The sequence below is a fragment of the Python bivittatus genome, unplaced genomic scaffold (assembly GCF_059951505.1).
Source record: "Python bivittatus isolate LINGU-HERP-01145 unplaced genomic scaffold, Pbiv_v1 ctg000530_np1212, whole genome shotgun sequence".
In the NCBI taxonomy this organism is placed as follows: Eukaryota; Metazoa; Chordata; class Lepidosauria; order Squamata; family Pythonidae; genus Python; species Python bivittatus.
The window spans coordinates 8,481,703-8,502,658 of NW_028277085.1; the positions used below are offsets into that span (position 1 = coordinate 8,481,703).

The following is a 20,956-nucleotide window of genomic DNA, read 5'->3' on the forward strand; positions in this document are numbered from 1 at the left end:
CTTTCAGAAGTCACATAACTGTTGTTTTCAGATCACTGGACTTGATTAGTTACAGATGGATTCAGACTTCACATTGAATATACACTAAGAAGATAATGTGAAGCAAAGTTTAATCCATGATGGAACCACAGTGTTCTGTCTATGCTTGGATAGCCCTCTGATTGATACCAAAAGGGGGATTTCTGTTACCAAGGCCACATTGGTTCCAGGGAGCATGTCAAGACCTACATACTAATACCGAGTGTGTCCAGAACCCATTCCTTCATGTCCCTTCATACATTCACAACCTTTCATAGATCTCATCATTCATGGATACAAAAGGTCAGGATCTGGTAATTCCTTGGACAAATTGGTTCTTTCAGATATTCTGTTTTTCTTTTACAGGTAGTCCTTGTTAGCTACCACAATTGGGATTGACAACTCGATTGTTAAGCGAAGCAGTCACTAAGTGAAACTGCAACCGTGCTTACGATCTGACTTCAGCTTTCCATTGCTTTACAGACCTGCAAAGGCCGTAAATGTGAGGACTGGTCACAAAGTTACTTTTTCATCACCGTCGCAACTGCAAACCATTGCTAAATGAGGAAGTCGCTAAACAAGGGCTATCTGTACTTACTAGCTTTCAAACTATTCGAGGAAAGAGTGGCCTATTCCCTTACTTCCTTTTCAAATTAGCCCTGAAGGAAAATTAATGGTTGGCTATACATATTCCAAAGATCAGTCACTTTTACCTTTGCAGCTTCTCTCATCTTCCTGCAAAATGTATCCTTTCGGACAAGAGCATTGATAGCTACCCTCGGTATTTTTGCAAATAAAATTGCAAGGCTTTGGAGACAGGTTGCACTCATTCAGATCTGAAGTCAAAGAAACCAACATTTTTCACTGAGATGAATTAAAAAGGAGGGATGAATAACAATGGGTAATTGGGCTTTTTATTTAAAAAAAAAAACCTCCATTACGGTTTACAAAATAAAACAGCAAGGTTCTAAAGGTACAGCTGAAGAATTAAAATTGACTTTTTTTCAAAAAACGGGCAGATGTTTAAAAATTCTAATGATGAAGACTTGAAAATAACTGCCCAGATTCATATATTTGAGATTGGCACCTATATTAAATAATTAAGAAATAAATAAATAAGTTAATCTGATACCAAAGGTCATTATAGTGGACACCATGAGATCTTCCCCAATGACTGAATGAAGAATTCTCTCTAGCTTTGTCCAAAGGGTGCCCAGTGCCTGCATTCTGAGGGAAGGAATCAGTGAAACTGAGCTGGAAACGTACCTATACAAAGTGTGCCCATTACATCAGTGGTATAGCCTTCCTTGCAATTACAGTGGTACGTTCCTCTGTCATTGATGCACTCTCCATTCCGACAAACATCGTGAATGACCTTGCACTCATCAATATCTGCAATTCAATAAACAGGACTATAGAGAAAGCAAAACTGAAGGAGAAAAACAAAACAGTGCCTCCGGGGTCCGTGTTATTCTAAGGCTTTCATAGCAAAAAAAACAAAAAACAAAAAAACTGAGCAAGGTCAAGGAAGGAAGAATTGCAGAGATTTCAGTAAGGTATCTTTACTGCTAATTGGAGGTATCTTGGAAAATGCGGTAGAAATTTTCCATCCTCCTTTATACTGAGTTAATTGAGGCACAGTCTCTCTGAGCTATCTGAAACGTTTTTCCCCAGATTTCTCTCCACCCGGGCTAAGTTGCTGTTTATGAGATAAGCTGCCAACTGACTCACTCTTGACTGTGTCATGGTCTCTTCCATTCCTTTCTCAGCCTCCCTACTATTTAGGAATTACTTTTTTTCTACTGTGTTTATGCCCCAAATGATGCATGGAGCTATTCACTTTCTTCCAGATAGAAGAAGGAATCAACCAAATTTAAGAATCCATTCCCAAAGCTTTCATTCGTCTTAATAACTGCTCAGATTGTATAGAAAGGGCAGGCTCATTTTCTGTCTCAGTTATCAAGGCTCCCAAGATTGGCCCAGTCATCACTACCGGACTCTGGGTGAGCATCCTTCCCTAGCTAATGTTGGAAGTAAAATTGCTAAGCTGGCATTGAACAGAAGCAGAGAGATAACCAGTGACAAGAATGAAAGCGAGAATCTCAAAGCACTTGTTTACTGTGCAAGTTACTTCCCAAACTGATTCTTCAAATTAAAAATACAAGACCTGCTGTGCTGCAGTTTGGTCTGTAGCCCATGTCTCTTGCTAGCTATGTCAATCATATTTTGTTATTAAGAATTGATATTTGGGGAGGGTTAAGTTTCCAAACAATCCTTGTTCTGGAACCTGCTGATTTTTCCCCACCTGCTCCGCTCGTTGTGAATCCGCGACCATGTGGACAAAGCTTCTTAAAAGCGACAGTGCCAAAGAAAGGGCAGATCTCACAGTTGGGTCCCCATCCTCGCCCACCATCACAGCAACACTCAGATTTTGTCACAGGATTCCTGTTGCTCGATCCAATCTGACACATACTATGTAAGATTTCAGTGAAGCAATAGCCTTCTCTGTTGTCTGCAAAGCAAATGGATGTTGGTTGGAAAACATTGGAAGGAAAACTCCTAGCAAATGCAGGGCAGGACAGGGATTTTGAAGCAGGCATATAAAAGGAAGAGCATACTTAGCCATAATTAGGAATTGTAACAGGAAAAATGAAAGCCAGGCAGCAGTAAGAAAGAAGGCATGATGTCTGAAGAAAGAAAAGAGAAGAAAAGACACTGAGTGAGGAAAAAAATGTTTAGGAAACTCTGCTGTGATGATCAAATCTTCAGAAAGAAAAGATGGAGGTGTAATCAGAGTTAGAATATTCCAAATAATTGTTACATAACAGCAGAACAATCCAGAGCTGGTTGATATATAAAGAAAAAAACAACATTGATGGGGTAGGTCCACTGCAAATTGAACCTTCCTCATAAATCCAGTCTACAGCTTCCTTTCTAGCAAGAGAACTTATGTGCATTGTGTAGGAAGGAAAAGTGCCGTGGGTGTGCAACACACGCATGTGTGTGAAAAGACCATGATGATTCCAGGAACCATCAGATCTGTATAGATGCCATTTCCACCCCATACCACACCAACTAATTTCACGCCTAAGGCTACCAGTTTGTATATTCAGCTGCCATTTCCTAAATACTGCACGGAATAATTGTGAATATGCATGTTTGAAGTTGCCCACAATTAATTTTGTGATGGTACACGCTTCATAATGTTTCTATCACTGAAGGAGCTCCACTGTACTGGTTTTTCAGCCCCCCTCCTGTTCTTTCCTTCATATCCAGTAACTTCCCACAGTGACTTTAGACAGTGGATTTTAATTTAAGTTTAGTTTATGTGCTAATTCTTATCAGAGTTTATGAACTCAAGGAATACTGCAAACAAGGAATTAAGAATATTTATTCTCCCACCCTACTTTTGTATCGCTCTAAATACATACCTATGCATTCATTCTGTGCTTCATTGACAATGAAACCATCTTCACATTCACATCGGAAGCTTCCTTGTGTATTTACACAGCGTCCATTTTCACACAACCCAGGTTTAGTTTGACATTCATTTTCATCTGTTTTAAAGATATATCCGAATGCATTATTAGCTTATTTAGTTCAACATTTATCAGAAGAAACAAAAAAAACCCTGTTCATTCCAAAATAATAAATACTTATACCTTTTTAAAAAGGTAATAAAAATATGTGATTCCTACAAATGGAAAACTAAATGCAACTAAGTTACTTTAGATCCAACCCTATAATCTTATCTATATGGGTAGGTAGGAGAGAGAGGAATTTTTAAACTCCTGGACCATTAAAAAAATTCCCACTGGAAATAATTGTGAAAACTGAAATAACAAGATGATTTTTTAGAGGATCACTCACCTATGCAACCTTCACCATCTGGTCTGCGCTGAAATCCTGGGCCACATATGCACATGTATGTACCTATCAGGTTTTTGCAAGTCATGTCCTTTGAATCACAGTCATGAATTCCTTCTTCACATTCATCCTGATCTGAAAGTATTACAGAATTGGATATTGACAACAAGACATTGAAGTTCTTAATATTTTTAGAAGCAACATCCTCAATATGTTACTGTATTTATATCAAACTAGTAAGCTTGTCTCTGCATTCCTTTGAAAGGATCCATATAAAAATAATTTTCCACCACCAAAATTAAGGAGGGGAATACAAGTGAAATTCAAAAAGATCTGCTGGAGTCATTGAACCTCAATATCCTGTGATATACAATGAATGAAAACTATTTTAAAAATGTTTTTCAAGGTGGGAGGAAAGGGAGGGGTAAGATAAGTTGCCCTCCTTTTGTTTACAGATGTTTCTCATCACAACATGTACATCATGATTAATGAGGTAGGCTCTGCATTTGTTTTCTCTTCCTCTGTTAAGTAAGAAGCCGCTTTTTATGGTTCCACCAAATTGGAACCATTAGTCTCTGAAGAGCATTATTTCAGTTTCACAAGGAAAGAAGCAGTTTCGTTAAGAGGAAACTTTAATGGAGACTGTTCCAATTAATTTGGTCTTAGTCTGTGATCAGCCTTATTTGTATACAGTAAGGGTTCTACCTCTGCACATTCGCTTGTCTTCTCTGAGGACATAACCTGCGGGGCACTTGCATTCATACGAGCCATATGTGTTCACACATCGGAAGGCACAGAGGAGAGGATTCTGAGCGCATTCATTCACATCTGTCAAAATAAACAAACCCGTCATTTGGGGAACAATGCTGAACCTATTGTATACCTTTCCACATGTTCTCCTGCTCTTCAAACCAAACTCCTTCCAGGGACCTGAAATGTTTCTTCTCCTGTTAAATGCTCCCAACTGCCTTACCCCGGCATCCATGTGCCATTAATTCACTTTCACCATTCAACTGTTCAAAAAACGGGAGCAATTATGAGAAGAATAAGGAAGGGATAATTGTGCTATGACTTCAGCCTCACCAGGATGGAGGAGAAATTCAATTATTCCAAAGCACCTAATTTACACCTGCTATTAACCAAAGCACACGTGCAAAAACGTGGGGAAAAATACATGGTAAGAGGAGAGCCATGTTAGTCTACAGTAGCAAAAAATCAGTAGGAGTCTAGTAGAAACTTTTCCAGCTAATAATTTGTATTAAAAGGTGTAAGCTGTCTACCGTGATTTCAGATCCGTATCTCATGTGGCTACAATAGGTACTGTGAGTTTCATATTGTGCTGATGTATGCCTTGATTATTTTAGAAGATTAGATTGAAACAGCATAAAAGGAGTTACAAATAAATTAACAAATGTATGCCCCCATCCATACTTTTCAAATGCCCCGATAGAGTTTGCAATTCAAAAAAGTGTGAGCAGACCCCTATCAGGAGAATAATATGTGCACAAAGAGATATACATATAGAAATGTGTTCTTCCTAGAAGAAATGCCAGGCTGTCATTTTTCCCTATGCCGCAAGTGTAGAATGTAAATAGTAGACTTGACCACCAAATATGAATTTAAATTTAGCCTTTCCCACTGTTGGGAAGAGATCTAAGAGGACAGGTATAAAATATTATCTGCCTCTAAAGCAGAGATGTGGTTCAAAAAAAAACTACGGGCTCTTATCACTCATGGACTACTGAGAAGCATAAATGAGAAGATTGAAGGAACGTATGCACTATTTCCTAAAAAGTCACATTTACCTTCACATGTCACCATTGGTCCTGGCTCAAAACCTTCCTCACAAGTGCACTCAAAACTTCCAATGATATTCTTGCAAGTGCCATTTCCACATGGACTTCCAACAGCACATTCATCAATGTCTACAATTAATAAAAGCAAGTGAAAACACAATATGTGTAACCTAAGAAAATTAGAGATATATATCAGAAAAACCAGGAAAAGGAAAGATAGACAGGATTTATTTAGCCCTAGAAAGCTAATAAATTCTAATAAGTATCTTTGCTCACCAACACATTCAGTCCCTTGAAGCAGGTAGCCAAATGGACATTCACAGCGGAAGGAGCCATCGGTGTTGATACACACTCCATTCTTACAATTGTCTGGATCCTGACACTCATTCGCATCTTAGTCCCAATATTAAGCAGGCAGGAAGACAAAAGAAAAAAAAACAATCTTGTTTCAAACAGTCCTAATATGATTAATAAATGCAAGGTGAATAGTAATAGAATACCAGCATAGCATATTTTGTATCAATCTGTTGTCCCCTGGAAAATGTTTTGAGGCTCGCTTATAGTTCTTAAGGAGGAATTCTGCAGAGGACGTTCTCGGAATTTCTGCTACAATATCAGGTTGAGGAATACCCTCTTTGTCAATATAATATATATTGAGGCAAACATCCAAACTTCTCCCCATGAACAGAATGGGTAGGAACAGCAACATTGGATCTAAAGGGTTAGATCTAAAAACTTCATGCTTTTCCAATGCTGGCAATTTGTTTATTTCACAAAGCAAGGGAGATACTCAAATTAATAAACAGGAAGGCATAGAGAGCACTAAGAACATCAGAGTGGAGAGATTTTTAGACGTGATAAAAAAGCTATCTTAAAAAAAAATAATGAGGAGGACCATCAGAGTACAATAAAGCTGCAAGCTACGTTCACTTACCAATGGGCTCACCCCGTGGACCAACCAGAATGCCAATTCCAAATGGGCAAATTTGCTTATAAGCTTCTGTTAAACAAATGCAAATATGAAACTGTAGAAAATCAACCAAATTCTTTTGTTTTACACAGTACATGTAAATCAGGTTCCAGTTTGTTTTTTATATTCTTTTCAATCACCAAACTCTTGTACAGGTTCTGTAATTAACATAGAACCTTTACTGCCTACTGCGCTAATTAGAAACATGAATATCCAAGAAGTATTCATTTTATAAGTCTGAAGAAAACTCAACTTATACAAGGTTTTTACTTTGTCCTTTTCAGAAAATAATTCATTTCTCCTTTCGCTTAATACCACGCACTGCAATAACCGTGCAAGAGGTGCTATACATACCATCTCCTTCTTGTGGACAAAGCTCACAGGGATCGCCCCATCCTTCTCCTTGCATGTTACAGCAGCATTCTTGCTTAGAATGGTTTCGGGACTTGGGGACTGAACATTTTCCATCTTCAAATTTAGTGAAGCAGTAGCTTACCCTCAGATCTAAATAATTAAGAACATGACATCCATTAGGCACTTTATTAAAAGGAGATTTTCAGTGAAAGGGCAAAGAATGTCTTGCAAATTACTGATGAACGAAGTATACTGTATTGAAGTTTACTGAAGTTATTGTTGTTCTTCATACATGGAAGGTCCTTTCCTAAGCCGCCTTCTCAGGTTTTGTTTTGTGACTGACCACCCCTCTCAGCCCTGACAGTTATTTTGCGAATCAACAAATTCCATCCATAGCATCCTGAATACCCACAGCATCTTCCCTAAATTCCAAATAGGTATATACTATGCTCTTACAATCATTACTGAGAATACCTATGTTCATTCCAGTCATATCTAGCAAAAAAGTAAGATCTGTATGATGTTATGATGATCAGTTGTTGTTGACTACACTTAGTAGTTTATATAGCTACTTTGATATATATGAAGCATATAACTGGTTAAATGGTGAAGGAAATATTGAATTATGGACAAGCATTTTCATTTACCATCTATTCTCTTATAGTTACTTCAAGATAAATGGAACTCTTGGTCCCACTTATCTTGAACTAATAAAGATACAAATTGTTCCATTTATCTTTATATCCTAGTATTAACTCCATAAGTTGATGAAGAAAACAGAAGTTTCCTTGCTGTGAATTTCTGGCCTTCAGAATCTTATGGAAGGTATTCTTTTAGAGCAATGAGGTTCTCAACTCCATTCTTAACTTAAAATTCCAATTTCACCAAAGGGTGTGTGCTACATTCTATTAATCACCTACCTAGATCACATCTTAATAAAGGGTGGAATTAACTCCAGGATTCCTTATCTACCACGCTTAAGTGCACAGCTTTGGCTGACTCCTAAGAATCCCCACCCACCTGCAAATTTAGGAATGCCCTCATTTAGACTCTGGAGAAAGATAATTCAATTCAGTAATCATAAAATATTTGCCTGGCTATTCTGGTTTTAATAAATGAATCAGCTACATTATTCTGTTTAATTGTTGCATTCCAATGCTATAACCACTAATCCCCAACAGCTGGAACAGCACACAGTTTCCAATTAAATTCTGGTTCTAATTTTGCTATAGTTAACATACTTGATAGAAGCTTCCAAGCTTAAATTCTCACTTATTATTTTATACAACATATAGATCAATAGCTTTCTGATGCCCTGTAATTTCAGATTTTTTTTCCTGACTGACTCCTCCACCCCCGCCCCCCAATTTCCAAAAATTCCTGGAAAACTATAGTAACTGAGAATTGGCTTTGAAGCAAGCAGAGAGATAAACTGGAAGAAAAATGTTCCTTTTTTGTATTATTTCAGATTTCCAATGTGCCTTTAATGATGGTTGATGTCAGCCTTTTGTGGTAAGCCAGGTCAAGATACAGGCACAGCAGAGATTCCAGGAATGCTCTTTATTTATTAAGGGAGAATAACAGAATCTTGAAAACCTGTCCAAGTTTCTCTCTGTCCCATCTTACACTAAACAAAATCAAAGGCAGGACTTTCTCACACTTCTTTCTTTCTCAAGATTGTGTAACTTTTTCTTCAAGACGCCCCTTTGACAGCCTGCTCATTCCTTCCCCAAAGTCAACACTACATTCCTTCATTTATTTATTTATTTGACTTAGACACCAACTCCAATCGAATCTTGGCAGCTCACAGCATAAACCACTTTATAGTCATGAAGCACACTGAGTGTGTGAATACCCAGTTATTGGGGGATAATGATTCAAGTTGGAAAGCCAACTGTGAGGCAGCTTCAGCATTACTGTAGAAGTGGATAAACTTTTGAACCAGAGAGGAAACCTGTGAGAATTTGCATCCTTGTGAGCAATCGCATACTGGTAACAAGAAGTAAATGTGGCCTCTTATAACAGAGAAAAGAAGAAAGAAGAAAGGGAAAAATCATGAGATGAAGTACATAAGGAACTGGGTCTAATTCTCTTCTGTTTGGTAATAAAAGAGACCAAGACTTGCCCCACGCTAACTGACTATATTTATGGTTGTTGTGTTTTCGAATGAGTGACTGACTTTTCAACTTTAAATTATCAAAAGGATTTAAGGTATCCCTTTTACAGAAACAAGAACTGTCTTAGATTTGTTTGCTGAATTTACAAGACCCATGGGGCCTTGCTGATGTTTTACCTAGAAGGCAGTATGGCAGGCAAATAGATCATTTCTCTTACTTCCAGTTCCTCAGTACTGATTTATTCTTAGTCTGATGAAATGCATGTTAATTTAAGATTAGATCAGAGCCAAGAAGAAAGCTCAAATTGGTTTCTAGTGATAAGGTTATAGAGATGAAAAATCCTGGAATTCTCTCTTCAAGTACAGTTGTCCAAACGGTCTGTGAGTGAAGAGAGGGTGAAGCATTATGGTTTTGCGTCACCACAAAGGGGTCTTCTATGTCAAATAATCTAAGCACTAGAGAAACTACAAGTATCTAAGAGACAACATCTTAAATGTTTGGCAACATCTCTGGTTGGCAAGAAAACACCCTGAATGTTAATTGCAAAACCAATCACTCGTCTAGTTCACTGGGCAGGAATCACATTGAGTTATAGCTTAAAAGGTGTTATCTTAGTCAAAAAGTAAGGGAAAAAAATCTCCAGCAACAATTCATTTATTTAAGCAATCTACTGTGATGAATATTTGGTAAACAGATAATTTACCAGATTAGGCTACTGCATTTAAATAAAGTTTGATACTATCTGCTTTTTAAAATAAAAATAATTATTTCTGTTGTCAGAGAAAAAGGTTAATGTAACTTTTTCTGTTCTGTACCACCTGAATACAATAGCCTCTAGAATAAGCAACTTTGCCTACACTTCATTCTCCATCACTTAAAGATTGAGGCTATGAACAAACTAAAGCTTTATTAGTTTAGTTTATCAATCAGAATCTGTACTCCTATTTATGAATCTAGTATGATTCTATTGCTGCCATTATTTCACAGATAAGGATAAAAAAAGAAAACAAGTGAGTTTTTAATGGACCATCTTTTTAAAAAGCGTAGTAACCATAGTGCAAAATTCATCACTAGCTAATAAAGAATTGGAAAGAATTAAGAATTTTATAGGCTATGTAAAGAATTTCATAATGAAGAATTACAGCAGGGGGATTTCAAATGGACTCCTTATCTTCCAAATGCTTTCTGAAAGATGGACTCAATTAACTTTAGAAGATTTACTGAAAGGCAAAAAACTGCCAAGACAATCTTAATCAAAATCCTTGTGTAATTTAGATAATTATCTAAAAGCTGCTATCATGTTTATAGGCTGGAAAAGAATATTTCTAAAAGGTTAAGAATGGAAGAAATGAAAGAATAGCAGCAATAGTGTAGAATTATTTATGATTATTGTTTCTTAATGGAAGCATGTGAAGAATCACTCAGATTAATGAATTGTTCTCCAATACTTCTAAGCTTTCAGATCTGAAAGCTTTAGAACCATAAAATAATCACTAATAAAGGGGAAAAAAAGGATTCCTAAATGAAATTCCCATGGAGTTCTTTTTAATGACTTCATTTAGAGCTGTTCAATAGGAAAGGATAAAACCACATGGATAAGATATATCCAATTTACTCAGCTACAAAATTAGACCACAAAACACTCCCCCCCCGGCTTTTTTTTTTCTTCAACCCAAGTAAGGAATGCCAAACCACAAAGTGGTTTTGGAATTCTGATAAACTCCACTTTTAGGCAGAATTAATTATACTAACTGTGGGAGGAAGCAAGAAGATATTGCCAGAATGTTGAAGTGGAGTCACCAGCCCAAAATCCTGGAAAGAGCCATTGTTTCTCCACCACAGAGGAAGAGATTCAGCTGCACTCTGAGCCTCAATGAATGATTCCTAGAGTGACCCTGCCTAAACCTCCAGCAGCCAGAAATCCAGATGTTATATTGAGTACTCAACATACAGTTAGTACTCAGGAACAAGACGCAGGGTGCAAAGTTCTTTGCACTGACATGGATAAATTTTACTGGATTGAGCAGGACTGTCTTTTGAGTAATCATATTTAGGATTTGTATGAAAAATAATGTTTCCGAGACAAACTGTTTATGCTATGTTTTCTTGGGAGTTATTTTTATCCTGCTGGTTTTGGTTTCAATCCTATGCTAGCCACCCAGAGTCACAATTTGCTAGTTGGGTGGCCATAATAAATTAACTAAATAAATAAATTAAAAAATGAGAGTGATAGGTATAAGTGTTTATAAAGATACATAAGGAATCCATTGCTATAATTTATAGATTCCAACAGAAATAAAGTACGAAACTTACCTTGACACCTTCGTCCAGTAGAGGACACTATGAAACCTTCAGGACATAGGCAAATAAAACTGCCTAGAGTATTACTACATGTGCCCAAGGCACATATATCTGCTTCTTCTTTACATTCATCAATATCTGTAAGGAAAGTATACTTAAAATTACAAACAGAATAAGGAACCATTTGCAATGCCAGCAACCTGCATTCTCCGCCAGACCTGTTCTACTGTTGCAGGACCCTGATTTAAAGCTAGGAGGTAATGAATGGATTTTTTTTTACGGTCACTGATCAGAGTTGCGAACAAAAACACATTAAAAATAAAAATAGAGTAAAAACAAAACAAGATGAAACATTACAATTGGTGGTGGGTTTGTCGGTGGATAATAAAAGTCTGCCTAATTTTACAGGTAGTATAACAAAATTTAGCTACGTTCAAGGAGACTGAACGTATGATCAATCATACTGATCTGATAACAACAACTGTACATAAAAAAGACCAGAATTTCCTGGGTGTTTTACCAAGTAAGGAGTTATAAGGCGGGTCCTTGAGTCTTTATAGAGGCAACAGCGTAGCAGGGCATGAGCTGTAGTTTCAACAGCCCCTTCTCCACAGGGGCACAGCCTCAACTCATAGGGGACTGTTTTGTATCAGCCTGCCAAAACTGCTGTGGGGAGTGTTGAAGCGTGCTAAAGTTAGTTGTCTTTGGAATTTGGAAACAGTTATGTGGTGTAAGTATCTCGCTGGTTTGTAAAAGGGGCTTGACTGCTGAGAAAAATGTTTTTAGGTAGAGCAGACTGGTCCTGTTGGGCTTCCAGGTCTTTGATAGGTTGTTTAAATGTGCTGAGTATGCGTTCATAACACATCATTAGTAACACCTCCCTAATAGGCATTCCCTAATAGGAATGAGGTAATCTCATTCATTTAATCCCTGGTGGCCGTTTCTTCACAGTTTAGTCTCACATTTCTGATACTCTGGGCAGTAGGGTAAATCATGTGGACCTTTCTAACATAAATTACTTCATTCAGCCACCAGCAATATGAGGCCACGGTTTGAGAAAGGAGCTTCCATGCTACTGTGGATTCTTGGAAAGAGGGCCACAATTGACATCTCTTAAAATAATTGTCCTAATGCAATGTCTTGTTTGCCAGTGGAAGGACAGTGCACAACTCTGCCATACAAGAAGTGTTGGTGTGGGGAGCTCTGATCTCTCAGTATCTAAATGCAAGTTATTTGAAACTCTGATAATTAAACTGACCATGGAGGGTAGGAACAGTAACTTAAGATGCGTTCATAAGTATAGGATGCTGATTGTGACATCTGAACATTTCCTTTTAAACAGCAGACTTCTAAGCTTCAACCCAACTACTTTTCAAACAACCTCGTAGCATCACTGGAAGCTTTCCTCTTTAGAACCCATAGAAGCTCTGATGGGAACTTTTCATTAGGAAGAGTGTTAAGTCCTCTTCCTATATGTTATGGTACTAATCCAGTTAAGTCATCTACTGCTGTTAGGGTTAAAAGAAAAAAACATATACACACAAATACAGGCATTAAAGGCACTGGCCCATTTCATATTACACCTGTATGGATTCTGAGAATATAAGTAATGAGCCACGAATTTCTTGGTGCAATTTTTGACTCTGCCATAAGTTAGCCCCAGTTCTTTCTCTCCAGTAGATACTCTACGACAGTGTTTCTCAACCTTGGCAACTTTAAGATGTGTGGACTTCAACTCCAACATGCTGGCTGGGGAATTCTGGGAGTTAAAGTTAGGGTTAGGGTTAGAATTAAGGAAAGGAACTTTACTCTACTTCTTTTGAAATCTAGAATTCCCATTACATACCAACACACTTGTCATCTTGTAAGGCAAATCCAAGGGGACAGATGCATCTATAGCTGCCATCCAGATTTTGACATGTACCAGGGGCACATTTACCAGGATCTAATGCACATTCATTGATATCTGTAAGAAGATAAAAATAAAGCAATAATGAGTTCTTATTACTTTCATAAGTCCTAGTGCTACTCTTTTTGTTAGCAAAGCTTACACTGATTTTTTTAAAACAAAAACAAGGAGAAAGACTGACTTCAAAAAAATCATAGGCTAAAAAATATTTCATTTAACAATATACAGTTGTAATGCAACTAATAGAAACTTGATAATATAATAAAATATATCATCTTGACAGGAACTAACTGAATGGAATCATTCTTATTAGGAAGAAAATATGGATGAAATAAAGCAACATCATAGATGTGCATATCAAGAATTTGCCACCAAAACAGGCATAATTCATCCAACAGCACATGGATGCAGATGGGATCTTCCTGACTAAAATCTCCCAAATTTACTCCAGAGGATTTGAGACCCTCTTCCTTAAAACAGATTTTGGAGGATGCAGAGTGCTGAGAGGGGGAGGAAGAAGACGAAAAGTCTTGTAGCATAATGTTTTTCACCTGGAAAAAGTTAAGCACATATCCATGTATTTAAAGTTAATGGTATTAAAGTGCTTAATGTAAATGGAATGTAGTGATTCTATATTGTGGTCTCAGTCCTGAAACAGTTCTCTATCTCAAATGCTTATCTTCAGATACTTTTATGAAAATATGTTTTCCAATCATTGTAACACCACTTTTTCTGATATACTGTTCTCTCTTTCTATTCCTTGGGTTTGCCTAAATCATATTCCTAAAATTTCAATTTGTTTTATCATAAATATGAAATCTATCAACAAGCTAGATGAAATTAAGCTTATGCAAGGCTTTGATTATGTGCTTCTCACTATATAGGCAGATGAACAAGCAATAGTACACGATACACAATATTACATATTTTCTTCTTATAAAAATAAATATCCTTCCTAAGAGAGAAAGATGTTTATGTCTCTCTTAAATTCCAATTGTATTATTAAAAACATTATAAATTAGAGACTGTGAGGTAATTGTAAAGTTCAAAAAGGATTTTCTTTGTAAACAAAATTCTCTGATATACTAGAAGGCACTGGCTGAACAGGAAGCATTTGTAACTGCATTTATATTCCCCAATAAGCTCTTTCTAAAAAGAGTTGCAATTTCAGTAGAACATCTAGATCTTCTTCACCATTACATATGGAAATATCAACCCTTTAAATTGAAATATGGCAAATGCCGTGATTAATTTCATGACGTACCAATACAAATCCTTCCATCAGGAGACATCTCATAACCCTCATTGCAAAGGCATCTGAAAGACCCAACAGTGTTAACACATTCGCCATTTCTGCACAGATGTCCATTTCCAGTGGCACATTCATCAACGTCTAAAAGGAGAAAAGAAAGGAAGAGGTAAGGGAAAAGATAAAAAGGGGGAATGGATGCAAATAAAAGTTCAGAACAACAACTGCCTTTACAAAAAGAGGATTTCCACCAATGGCATAATACTGAATTCAATTAGACTGATTCAATTCTACTTGTCTTCCATATCACATTTGTCAAAAGCTGCCTATGACTCGAGAAAGTCTTGTTCCAAATAAGAATTGCTGAACTCAGTCTAGGGCATGGCCTGTCAACATATCAGAAATCTTAACTGATATAACCATATTCCAAGAACTCCAAATGTTAGCCTCTCCTACTTCTGTTTCAACATCCTCTAGAGATAATAGATTTGGTCTTTTAAATTACTGTTACAAATTTGGGTTATTTCTTACCATAAATTCCTGTTTAAATTAATGAACTACAGTAACCTTCCAACTTCCTCGATATCAGGGTATGGCAATTTTCTTGATTCAGCAGCCCATCCACAGGAAGAAATCATTTAGCTTCCTGCTGTGTATGATGGAAATCCATGGAGGACAGAGAATGCCCTTTTTCTCTAACAAATATCTGAAGGATTCCATGTGTTTTTTGGTAGGTTGACATCAGCAGAACTTTGAACTGCTTCTTCTAATAATTCATTATTACTATTATTACTTACTCAGATAATTCTTATGGGCTCCAAATTACTTGCCAAAATAAATTGGCCTATTCATCCTACCCAATATGTAATTGTGATTTTTAAATGATCGACTATGAAATTTCAACTGCACTATTGAAAAATTTTCTTACCTATACAGTCATTATTGTGGGATAAGATGAATCCTATATTGCATCGACAATTGAAAGAGCCAACTGTATTTCTACATGTGCCATTTCCACAGGGATCTTTTTCACATTCATTAATATCTGTGAACAGAATAAAACATTCAGAATGTTTTATGTCTATCTTTTACAACTCAAAAGAAATACAAATCAGTTAACTACCATGAGTCAAGATAAAATGAAGTTGGATATATTGGTTAAATCACACATAACCTTGAGAAAGGAGAATAAATCCCAGAAACATGGCTTTTGCAAAACAAACGAACAAAATTCCCTATGCTATTTACGAGTTATACAGAAAGATGAATCCATCCATATTGTACTGAGAGGGAGAAACTGGATTAACTGGATTAATCAAAATCCAAAATAGAAGTGGGATAGATCAAGGGGGTCTGTCTCACACTGAAAGGTACAAACCTAAACAAGAGATGAAAACTGAGGTGAAGGAATCTGAACATGTGTAAAATTAATTTGGCATGAAAGAAAGATGAAAAATATTAGCAATTCTTCTGCAGACATGGCTTTTTGGGGTATGACTGGATATTATTTCTTTCCTCGGTCTAAGATGTTTCTGCAAGGAAGACCAAATTTATCTGTCACAATTCTGGGTGGCTTACAGAATATAACAATTTAAAACCAAAGTTAAAACAAAGAATTACATAATCAAAAAGAGAAGTTTGGAAAAACCAACAAGTATTCAAAAGACCAAAACATCATACAAGGGGTCCATCACCCACTCTGACCCAGGGCATGGGGGTAGACCCAGGTTCTAAAGCCTTATTTAAATAGGGTCAGGGTAGGAGCCTTATGTATCCACATCACATTTGTTAAAATGACCCACAATTCACATTGCCTTTCTGTTATTCACAAAGGTAAAAATATAAATACATACATACCCATACACATAGTTTCATCTTCATTGGTTTTGAACCCAGTGTGGCAACGACAGATATAACCTCCCTCACGGTCTATGCAGTCACCGTGGCTACAAATATTAGGTATCTCTGCACACTCGTTGCGATCTGTAATAATAGATAGCTTAAAAATTCCAGAAGCTTTCAGCAAGAGAACAATGGGGAAAAAACAGCTTTGCACACTTAATTCTTCAATCCCTAAAAGCACGGAACCTCCACTAACTTATTTTTCAACAGGAACACAAAGCACTCGTTTTAAACTAGTTTTAAACTTTTGGAAAATATTATGACGAGTTGAAGTAGAACAATTTGGCACCTAAATAGCTCCTCTAAAGCATTATTAAGAAAAATTAATGCAATCCTAACAGTATGACAGATTAAAAATGTATGTATTCATAAACAAGTTCAACTTATTATATCTTTCTGCATGAGTGTTATTTAAAATAACATACTTATCAAGCAGCTAATATTGCCCTTTACTTTCTCTTCCTATAGAAGCCTGAGCAAAATTTAGGGAAATAAACTCTATGCCAACACATATTAAGGCACATTGTTGGTTTTATCAACTTTTGATCTGGAGCTTCCTGTTTCTATTTCAGTGAAGGGGTTTATAGTTTAATTATGCTAAATCATCACATGTTCCTGAAGAATGCAAAATTTCAATCTGAAAGTGAAAATCCACTTTTGCTTTTAGACCCTTTTCCTGCAAAGACCACAGATCTATAGGAAAAGGTGCTCTTCCCTCAAATACTGCTCAGAAAATGTCCGAGAAAATACTACTACTAATAATAATGATAGAAGTATTAGAGTTTCCTATTAATTGGTGGTCAATGAATTCTAGTCTATGGAAAACACCATAGCATAAACACTACAAAATGTTTACATGGAAGTGCACAGCTTATGGTCAGATTAGTGCAAGTTCTAAAACTTTCATGAATAGTCTTAATATTAGTCTTAATAGTCTTAAAATTAGAAATATTAGCTGAAGGAACAAAACCAATGAACTTCATAAACCAAGGCTCTCTGGACTGGGGATTAATGACTTCCAAGCCTACTTGAAGATAGCCCAGCGTAGTTGGGAGTTAGGCAACACACACGTTTAATGCATTATTATTCTTCTTGTTGCTTAGAGCACACAGTACTGGCAGCTTCCCTCAGTCCTGTGACATTTACACTAAAGATCCTGAAGAATACTATTCTTATCTTAATAACTATAATAAACTCTTCAGTGAGGGTATCTGGGAATCTGAAATGAAGGGTCAAGGATATACTGACGGCACCCAACTTCATTTCTCTTTTATATCTGAATGAGATGAGACAGTGAGATAGTTAAAATAATCAAGTGATATTTTGAAGTGGCAGTGAACTAGATGAAGGGAAAGAAATGGAAGCTATGGAATATAGGAGGTAAGATCTCTCTCAATGGTCAGCTTTAGCTGAAGAAGGACTTAAACTGAACCATTTTTCTTACTGTACCGTTCCAGAGGAAACAGATGATCTATACCCATCTGGAATTAGGTCTAGCACAGCTAGCTTTAGCTTTTGTATCCCTTAAGAAAGGGATAACTTACAGAATAAGTTTAAAGAGTACATCCTTTAAGCACAAAGAGGGAGGAAAAATAAAGAAGTTGAGGAACCTCAGACAGACTGATTTGGGGAAGCCTTTTCCTCACACAAATCAGTAAATGGCCATGTTTTCTTTCTTTCTTTCTTTCATTCATTCATTCATTGAGAGAGAGCAAGAGAGATGATGATGATGATGATGATGATGATGATGACGACGACGAAGAAGAAGAAGAAGAAAAGGTGCTACCCTGGATTATTCTAGGCTGTTTTCAAAGAACAATTTAATGTGTTAATTTTCATCTTAAAACACTGTGTAGCTTAGTACTTGACTTGATATGGACCAATATGAAGATATCTCCACTTTCCAAGGTCCATCTGACATGTACATGGAATTGAGCTCAGCCCCCACTCCTTTCATTTTTACAAAAAGAACTGAGACCTTCCTCTTTGGCCTTTTCAATTTGAGTTTAATTATGGAGATATTAATTATTGTTATGACGTGTCAGTTGATGTTTATTGTTGTTAGTTACTTTCAGTTCCCTACAAGCAAGAGAGACACAGAGAGACAAAGCTATAAAACTAAATAAAACTACATCTGCCCTTTGACACCAAGAAGGAAACTAAATCTTTTAAATAGGTATTATAGAAACATTTTGAGGTTGGTGTTTTAAATCAGTTGTCTATGTTGCCGCAGAGTTAAAAATTATTACAGTATGTTTACATGAAATCACTAAAACTGAGTACTTTATAGTTAGCAAAAAACTGGCATCTGTTACGCTGAGGAAAGACTGTGCATTCTCTTTGGCTAGGCTGTTACTGAATTTTTCAGTCTAAGAAAGCAAAATATTGCAAGGTTTCTCTGGCATCTATATGAGTGGAAAGAACAAGTTTATAGACTCAAGGCCAAGATAACATGGCATTGCATTTTAAAATACAGGGTTTTTAATGCAGCTTTTGTGTCTTTTTTATGTGTATTCTAAAAGAGGGAACCTCATTCCTGCAATTAATTAGTATACTTATACATTTTACAATATTGTACAATGCCATGTCAGTACTTACCAACACATCGGCCTACAGGTGTGAACCGATAACCAGGTTTGCAATCACAGCGGTAGCTCCCTGGTGTATTAACACAATCTGCATTTTGTTGACAAACTGGTCCATTCTGGCATTCATCAATATCTATTGGAAGCAAAAAAAAGTCTTAGAATTGTATGATTCTCAGCGGTATTAGAGATTAGGGCTGTGCAACACTTCTTATTCATTTCAGAAGAGGAATATGCAACAGTACGAGTGTGTTAAAGCAGACATATTGTGCAGCTGCTGCAAGAAGGCTTTTGTTGCAACCATACAATCCTGGGAAGAGGTGAATTTTAATGAATTGCAGACAAGTGCTAGGAACTGAAACCGAAATACTGCACAGCCATGTTAGCAAGGGTGTAACAGAATTCTCTGGATCTGGGAATGAGGGTGACCATTTGCACAGTATTGTAGGTCATAAACATTTGTGCCTTCCTTCCATATAATCTGGCAAATGGGGAGCAGCATCCCCCTTCCATCAACAAACAGTTTGAAAGAGGATCAGAAGAATCAGAGGTCTCTCTCACCTTAATATATCCACTGATAGTACAAATATCCAATTTCCAAAATCCATCTGATTCATGAGACTCTCTGAGAATCTAGCCTTCTTGGCTGCAAGCAGTGTTATTTCTATCTCTACATAGTGTATGTGATTCTGAGTAGAAGCTCCTTACCTTCACAGATCAGTAACTTGTCATTGTAGAAGAACCCCCCTGAACATTCACAGCGGAAACTACCAACCAGGTTTATGCAGATTCCATTCTCACATACACCTGGGATCTCACGGCACTCATCAATATCTGCGTTAAGAAACAATAATGGTACAAATGTTCAAAAAATAAATTTACCTAATGAACCCCCAAATGATCCTTTTTAAAGACCCATTCCAAAACAGTTCTCTTAACTGATGAATGTATTATTATGGTTCTATTTCCTCTGTCATGGACTAGTCTGGTTTGCTCCTCGTTGGAATAAAAACAAGAAAAGAAAGAAGGGAATTCTGTCTAAGAATACAATTGGCTTCTTTCCCATGAATTCCTCTGTTTTCCCATTAGATTTGAGATTTGTGAACCATTTCCCCACTTATACTGTGTGAAAAACTTTCAGTCTGAATCTTCTCCCCACCCCTCTTTTAAAGTACAAACAAACAGAATGCATTCCCACCCTCCCTCAAATACAATGCCCTCAGGAACTGGTGTGAAATGTTAGATAAAATTCTGTGCACAGCTCTTTTCCAATCCGATGCAAATTGGCAACCATTCAAGAATCTTTCCACCTATGGCGGCTGTTTATTGAAGTTAATTATAACATCCTCCAAACTTTCTACTGCATCCTATGGCATCCCAAGCCATGGGATCATAGATGCCAGCTAAGAGGACCCCCAGGGGGCGAGGGGGGACTGGCATAGGCTGGCAACCAACCAAAGGCATGAAGGTTGGGTTCTACTGCATTGTTTAGTCTTCATAACTTCCTGGGAAAAGGCAAAAATATATCTTCCTTCCCATACGGATTAAAAATAACTCTCATTAGAATTTAGCTCACCAACTGGTAGTCCTGTATAAATGTCTATAAAGAAACCAGGCCTTTGACTTCCACAGAGACTTGAAAACTCATCTAAAATGATAAAAAAGAGAAAGAACTCCATGTGAATTTTAAAAAATCTACTGAAATAAAATAACATTGCTGCCTCTCACAGCCAACTCTTGTAGCAACTGTTTCAAGTATTTGTTAGACATACCTATTTATGCTTATGTAATAAAATCATATTATGTTATTGCTCTTCAGAAAGTTTTTTAAGAGACCAACATGGCTTATGGCAATGTGGTAGGTTAAGTTCAGTGATGTGTCTAAAAT

At 36.8% G+C, this 20,956-nt stretch overlaps 1 protein-coding gene across 1 annotated transcript in view; it reads right to left on the reverse strand.

Moving 5' to 3' along the window:
• The window catches only part of FBN1 (fibrillin 1), a 157,367-nt gene that overhangs the window by 13,640 nt on the left and 122,771 nt on the right, over positions 1-20,956 (reverse strand). The window contains exons 43-60 of the mRNA XM_088148569.1: positions 20,645-20,716; positions 19,777-19,902; positions 19,082-19,204; positions 16,439-16,564; positions 15,510-15,626; positions 14,597-14,725; positions 13,270-13,389; positions 11,436-11,561; positions 7,006-7,155; positions 6,616-6,681; positions 5,958-6,074; positions 5,691-5,810; positions 4,591-4,713; positions 3,889-4,020; positions 3,450-3,575; positions 2,324-2,530; positions 1,285-1,410; positions 732-854 (exon numbers count right to left, since the gene is read on the reverse strand). Of these exons, the coding sequence (XP_088004695.1) occupies positions 732-854; positions 1,285-1,410; positions 2,324-2,530; positions 3,450-3,575; positions 3,889-4,020; positions 4,591-4,713; positions 5,691-5,810; positions 5,958-6,074; positions 6,616-6,681; positions 7,006-7,155; positions 11,436-11,561; positions 13,270-13,389; positions 14,597-14,725; positions 15,510-15,626; positions 16,439-16,564; positions 19,082-19,204; positions 19,777-19,902; positions 20,645-20,716 (2,229 nt within the window). The remainder of the gene's footprint in view (positions 1-731; positions 855-1,284; positions 1,411-2,323; positions 2,531-3,449; positions 3,576-3,888; positions 4,021-4,590; positions 4,714-5,690; positions 5,811-5,957; positions 6,075-6,615; positions 6,682-7,005; positions 7,156-11,435; positions 11,562-13,269; positions 13,390-14,596; positions 14,726-15,509; positions 15,627-16,438; positions 16,565-19,081; positions 19,205-19,776; positions 19,903-20,644; positions 20,717-20,956) is intronic.